Source organism: Rhagoletis pomonella, unplaced genomic scaffold, assembly GCF_013731165.1.
Source record: "Rhagoletis pomonella isolate Grant_MI unplaced genomic scaffold, Rhpom_1.0 Rhpom_scaffold_00012, whole genome shotgun sequence".
Taxonomy (NCBI): domain Eukaryota; kingdom Metazoa; phylum Arthropoda; class Insecta; order Diptera; family Tephritidae; genus Rhagoletis; species Rhagoletis pomonella.
This window is the reverse complement of record NW_023458566.1, coordinates 23,205,873-23,212,186: the sequence shown is the minus strand read 5'-3', so window position 1 is coordinate 23,212,186 and position 6,314 is coordinate 23,205,873. Positions and strand designations below refer to the sequence as shown.

The window sequence follows — 6,314 nt, the reverse complement described above, 5'->3', positions numbered from 1 at the left end:
TTTTATCATGGAAATATATTACTATTAAACTTAAATATAAAAAATAGGGAAACTAAGACCGGATGCGCCAATTTTATAGTTACCGTTAACATTGGTTGTATTTTCTATTTCTATACACTAAAATTGTAGAATAGTGTAGTAAAGAAAAACATTTGACATTTATGACAAGAAACGAGTTGTGTAAGTTAAGTTTCTTCTCTGTGCTACCGTGATCACTTCTTTCTGCAATATTAACCAATTTAAATATATTTTACCTTAATATTTTATCAAAAATACCCTTGTAAACCTCTTTTCCTTTCTAGCGTCCATTTTTGTTTATTTCTACCTTTGTCATTTCTCCTCTTTTTCTCAAAAATAATCGATAAAACTAGGTTGGACATCGAAAATCTATCGGTTTAATCTGCGATTATTTTACAACTACAGATTAGTGAAGGCCTAATTTTGTATGGCTAAGCTCGAAAATGAGGATAATAACGACACGCGATTGTCATGATTCAAGTACTTGAAAGCAAATCTTGCCCATTCTCTTTTGTGTTTTCTATTTGCTTTACACGCTTCAATTCTGTTGAATTCAAGTTTTTGGTTCTTTAAATGGGAAAAAACGAAAATGTCAAAAGCAAAGCAAGAAAAAGTTGACACGACTTGACGGTACAGATGCATGTGACTCGTCCCGTTTCTTCTCACCCCCTCTCTTCCACATGCCAGCAGGCTAGATATCGATATTTTGAAAATCGATGTATTATGTACATTGCTATTACTTCCTCATATCCAATGAATTTCACACAAGCAAAAGCGGGCCGGTTTGGGCTGCTTATAGCGACGTTATGTATATTCGGTTCGAAAAGTCACGCACTCATCCATTCAAATGCAAACTCATTGTTGGAGTATGGTGGACGCAATATAAAACATCAGCGGTACTTAGGTAATCAATAGGGCAAACGCGAATAGCTTTTTAGAGTGTAAAGTTGATCGTAGTTGATCGTAGTAAAACAATAAAAATATAAGACGAAATGGAGAGAAAATTACATAGTGGTATTCATCATCCCACCTTGCGTATGCTACAGGAATCAGGTTGTGAAATAACGCCCCACAATTTAATGTATCCAATTTTTGTAATTGGAGATGATGACGCAGTCGAACCTATAAACAGCATGCCGGGTCAATCGCGTATGGGTGCCAATCAGCTGCGAAAATTTATGGAACCACTTATACCAAAGGGTCTTTCTTCGATTCTCCTGTTTGGAGTTGTGGATTCCCATTTAAAAGATGACCGAGCTACCAATGCTGACTCAGATATAAATCCAGTTGTACGGGCACTACCTCGTTTGAGAAAGTGGTTTCCCACACTTTTAATTGCTTGCGATGTTTGTCTTTGTCCTTACATGAAGCACGGACATTGCGGAATTCTTGGAGAAAATGGGCTTTTGAACTCTCAAAGCATTGAACGTTTGGCAGAAGTAGCCGTTGCATATGGCAAAGCGGGTGCGCACATTGTTGCTCCTTCGGATATGATGGATAATCGAATTCGTGCTATCAAAGAAGCACTGATAGCAGCAAATTTAGAAAATCGTGTATCTTTGCTGTCATATTCGGCTAAATTCGCATCGAATTTTTATGGCCCCTTTCGCGATGCTGCTAAATCTGCACCAGCTTTCGGCGATCGGCGTTGCTACCAGCTCCCTAGTGGATCAAAGGGCCTAGCAATCAGAGCTGTTCACAGAGACGTGGTGGAAGGAGCAGATATGCTTATGGTGAAGCCAGGCATGCCATATCTGGATATATTGCGTCAGACAAAGGATACCTATCCAAGTCATCCCTTATATGTGTATCAAGTGAGCGGAGAGTATTCGATGCTTTATTTTGCTGCCAAAAATGGAGCCTTTGATCTAAAGGATGCCTTAATGGAGACAATGAAAGGTTTTCGTCGAGCTGGAGCTGATTGCATTATTACGTACTTCACACCAACACTGTTAGATATCTTGCTTGAACTTAAATAACACAGCGTATCAGTTTTTACCTTTTTCATATCGCATATTAACTGAAGGACTGTATTAACCCAAAACACACAATTTTTCAGGAGATGCATTCCAAGCTTTCAATTGACACTCAATGCAGATAATTGGAATGCATATTCGCTGCTTTAACGACTAGTTCTGTATCATCCCAAACATTTTTTTATTTTGTTGTGAGTTTTAGTAAATGGGCCATATATGTATGTGTACTTATATATGTAGGTATGTATGTTTTATATCTACGAGTCTTAATTTTAATGTAACTGACGGTCGTATTTCATAAAATATCTACATAAGTCCGAAAAATTACAATTTCATCAGCATAGTTTCTATGTGCATACATGGAAAAGCATACAGCGGTTTTCGGATTTTCATTTGTGGTTTTCGGAACTTTTGTTTTCTTGAAAAAACTATTGGAAAAGGTGTAGGTAGTATTTGATGCCATTTTACTGAGGAATATGAACATATGTACATATTCCCGCATGGAAAGCGCGCCTACTTTGCTGCGAAATATCTGAATATCTCAAAGCTAGAAACTATATACACCTTTTTCGTTCTATGACGAATAAGGCACCCACATATCCGTTTGAATAATTAACGTACCCAAAATCACACCGAGTAAACGACTTGACTCTTTATGCCTACAATTATTTCAACTAATATTTGTCAATGCTATTCATATCAGGAAATGTATTCCATCTAATTTTCGCGGTAGTTTAAACAAATGATATTTTAAGAATGTCCGGAATGCATATTTCCTTTAACTTGATTACAGTCTCTCACTTAACCCGATAACAAATTCAGTCATGGCGCTTCATATTAAAATCAAAAACTACATGCATAATTATTTAATTTTTATTTAAGTATGGATTTGCAACACCGACGCATTTGACACCAATTAGAGAACCACGTTGGAGACCAAGTTGATAACTATATATTTCTCAAGTTGAGAAATTTAATTATTTCCATATAAAAAAATGCACTTTTTGTTGCGGATGATATGATTCTCCAGTTGAGCTATAGTTGAGAAACAACGTTCGAGATTTGAGAAGTACCCTAGTTGTCAACTTAACCTCAAGTTTAACAAAAGCATAAATGTTAATGGGTTTGTACTTATTTCATTGAGTCTTTTTTATGTACATATACGTCCTAGAATTAGACAACTCTCTACCTTCTTGGTTACTTAACTAATGTTGATTATATTTTAGTTTTACATATGTACATATGTGTGTACATATGTATGTACTATTAGATATTTTGTTGCGCTATTAAAGATCTTGCTTTTGATTTTATTGTGCTAATAATTTGTATAATAAATGAAAAATGGGCATGATTCTAAATGTGTACTACATATGAACATGTACATACATACATATATGTATATAAACTACTGGTGTTACCGGTGGTCATTATACACATGCATACATACATACGAATATTATGTTCCGTAAGAAAAAATAAAATACAAAGGATCAATTCTGTGATCACATTAAACGCAAATCTGTAGTAAGTGTAAATCAATGTGGAGATCTCATCACAATTGCACGTATAGTAAATTTCTATAATATGTAGTTTAATAAATGAAAGAATGTGATGCTTTGTATTTTTGCATTAAACATTTCAACTTAATTTAGAAATGTGTGGCAGTTTTTAATGATATACATTGATTTATGGACATTTTTTTTATTTATGATGAGAAAACAAAGAAGTGTAAAAGCTTAAACAAACGGCTGCGTTATTCCGGATCAACTCGGGCTTAATCCGGATCAACTGCAGTTAATTCCCGAGTTGATCCGGATCATCCGGCAGTTCATCATGCATCCTGCGGTGGATAAAGCCAAACGTCGAGTGACCAGAAGGCTGCACAAACTGCCAAAACCAAGTGCGCCTCTTGTTTTCACCAGCGGTGAGGTAAGGGTAGCCATCGAGAAGGCGAAAGCCTCCAAAGCCATCAGACCCGACGGAATATGCATGCTGATGCTGAAAAATTTGGGTCCTACGGGAGTGGCCACTCTCGTCAATCCCGACATCTGGAAGATGAGGAGAGTGGTCCCAGTGCTCAAACTGGGGAAACCAGCCAACAAAGGAGAGTCTTATCGTCCGACAAACCTCCTTTCCCTGGTAGCCAAGAAAATAGAGGCCTTGCTACTCCCGTATTTTACAAACCACCTGACCCCAGCGAAGCATCAGCATGAGTTCCGTACAGTTCACAGCACAACAACAGCACTTAACGCCATAAATACCCAGATAATTCGTGGCCTAAATCGAAAGCGCCCCTGTGAGAACCATTCAAGTAGCGCTGGACCTGTCTAAGGCGTTCGACACTGTCAGTCATTCGACGCTACTAGAAGATATAGAGGTCTCCTCACTCCCACAGGGACTCAAACGGTGGTCGGCGAATTACCTGAGTGGTCGACACTCGTCAGTAATTTCCAGACTAGCAAGCCACGTAAAATTAAACAGGGGTTACCACAGGTGGTGTCCTGTCCCCGCTACTGTTTAATTATTACATCTCAAAGCTTCCTCAGCCACCAGAGGGTGTTAATATAGTCTCTTATGCTGACGGTTGCTCGATCATCGCTTCCGGGAATGGAATTGATGACTTGTGCTCGAAAGTAAACGGATATCTCGCCGAGCTTTCTCGCTTCTTCACTGCACGGAGCCTAACCCTCTCCCCTACAAAATCCTCAGCCCCACTTTTTACCACCTGGACGAAGGAGGTCAGACTCCAACTGTGAAATCACGTCAATGATACACCAATACCGACGGTGAACAACCCAAAGATACTCGGAGTAACATTCGGTAGTCTGCTCTCCTTTTCAGCGCATACAACCGCAATTGCCAACAAAGTACAAAGCCGCCATAAGGTCCTCAAGTCGCTAGCCGGCAGCACCTGGGGAAAAGACAAAGAAACTTTGCTGGCAACGTAAGGAGCATAACATAATGCTCTGCAGGCAGGTCCTGGCTGGGAGCCACAGATGTGGCCATCCACAAACAGGCAACTCCTTGCAGAAGAGCCTTCGCCCAGACACGCCAGGAGGCATCTCTACGAACTGGCGGACGAAGTCCAGAGGTTCATCAAACAACCTTTGGACCCGACAGCTTATCGACAGGCCTTGAACGAAATTCACAGATTGGCAGTCTCGAGTTATGTAGACTCCCGACCTGTGAATGCCGTTCTGGGCACACAACCACCATACAATCAGCAATAATTTTTTGGTGTAGTTTCGCCCTAAGTATATCTTCTCTCTTCGAAATGTTGAAGATTGCCTCCATACCACTGCACATTGCACCTCTAATAGTACCCGAAAAAATAGCAAGCTGTATGTATTTTGTTATTGGTTTTGGAAACCATATACATAAATAAACAAAGTTATAAAATACGAAATTCTCAAAATTCTTTAGTCCACAGAATATTAAACATTCAAAAAGCTAAATTTCTCTTAGAAATTTTAACAATAATCATAAAGTTTAATTTCAAAACTAAAAAAAAAAAAATAAAAAAAACTAATTAAAAGAAAGCTAGCCAGTCTGTATCGCGTACATTGAAGTCAACGCAATAACGCCCATCTAAAAAACGTCTATAAAGTATGCTAAAAAAGACTGGTTTTATAGAATATTAACCGCGAATCTAAATATAGAATCTTTTCCAGATGGAACTTAACGGTTTAAATTATATAATTTATTTAAGTACATTTGCTCTTATTTAAAAGTTTTTCTTATATTTCAATGCTCAGTCATTAATTTTACTGTGCTCCAATATATCGGTGTTTTGCATTGGTTCCAAATCGGTATCCTTTATAATTTCTGATAACCAGTGGTCTACATGTTCTGGGCGAATAGGTTCGTTTGGTCCATCATTTTTCAACACAATATTCAGATTTTCAAAGTTTTTCAAAACCAGATGTGGTTTTCTTTTTAAAGTGCTTTCTAAATAAGCAGAATTGTGATCTGTTTGGTTTGAAATTTCCAATTCAGGAGTAAATTTTTGGAGTCTTGCTACATTTCGGTGTGGTTTTTGTTCTTCTAGGTTACGTTTAATTTCATTAAGAAGACGATTGTAAAAGTCACAACTAAATGTTTTAGAATCAGTGTCACCAGCAGAACTACTTTCGGCATCATTATTAGCCTGTGGTAATGTTAAGTGCATTGATGCATTGCGTAATGGCTCATCAACTTCTTTGTCATAGTTGATATTACCGTCCACAGAGAGCTTTCTGTGTTTTTGTTTTTTTGACTGACTTCTTGAATTTGAATTACTGGACTGGTTCGATACCGAATCAACTGAGCTTGGTGTAGAAT

At 38.0% G+C, this 6,314-nt stretch overlaps 1 protein-coding gene across 1 annotated transcript; it reads left to right on the top strand.

Annotated features, from left to right (window-relative positions):
- Positions 1-749: 749 nt before the first annotated feature.
- LOC118748140 (delta-aminolevulinic acid dehydratase) lies at positions 750-3,512 on the top strand. Its single transcript, XM_036482462.1, has one exon. The coding sequence runs from the start codon at positions 1,011-1,013 to the stop codon at positions 1,995-1,997; it is 987 nt and encodes a 328-aa protein (XP_036338355.1). The 5' UTR covers positions 750-1,010; the 3' UTR covers positions 1,998-3,512.
- The last annotated feature ends 2,802 nt before the right edge of the window (positions 3,513-6,314 follow it).

Coding starts and splice junctions, on each gene's coding strand:
- LOC118748140 (XM_036482462.1), top strand. CDS start 1,011: ATGGAGAGAAAATTACATAGTGGTATTCATCATCCCACCTTGCGTATG.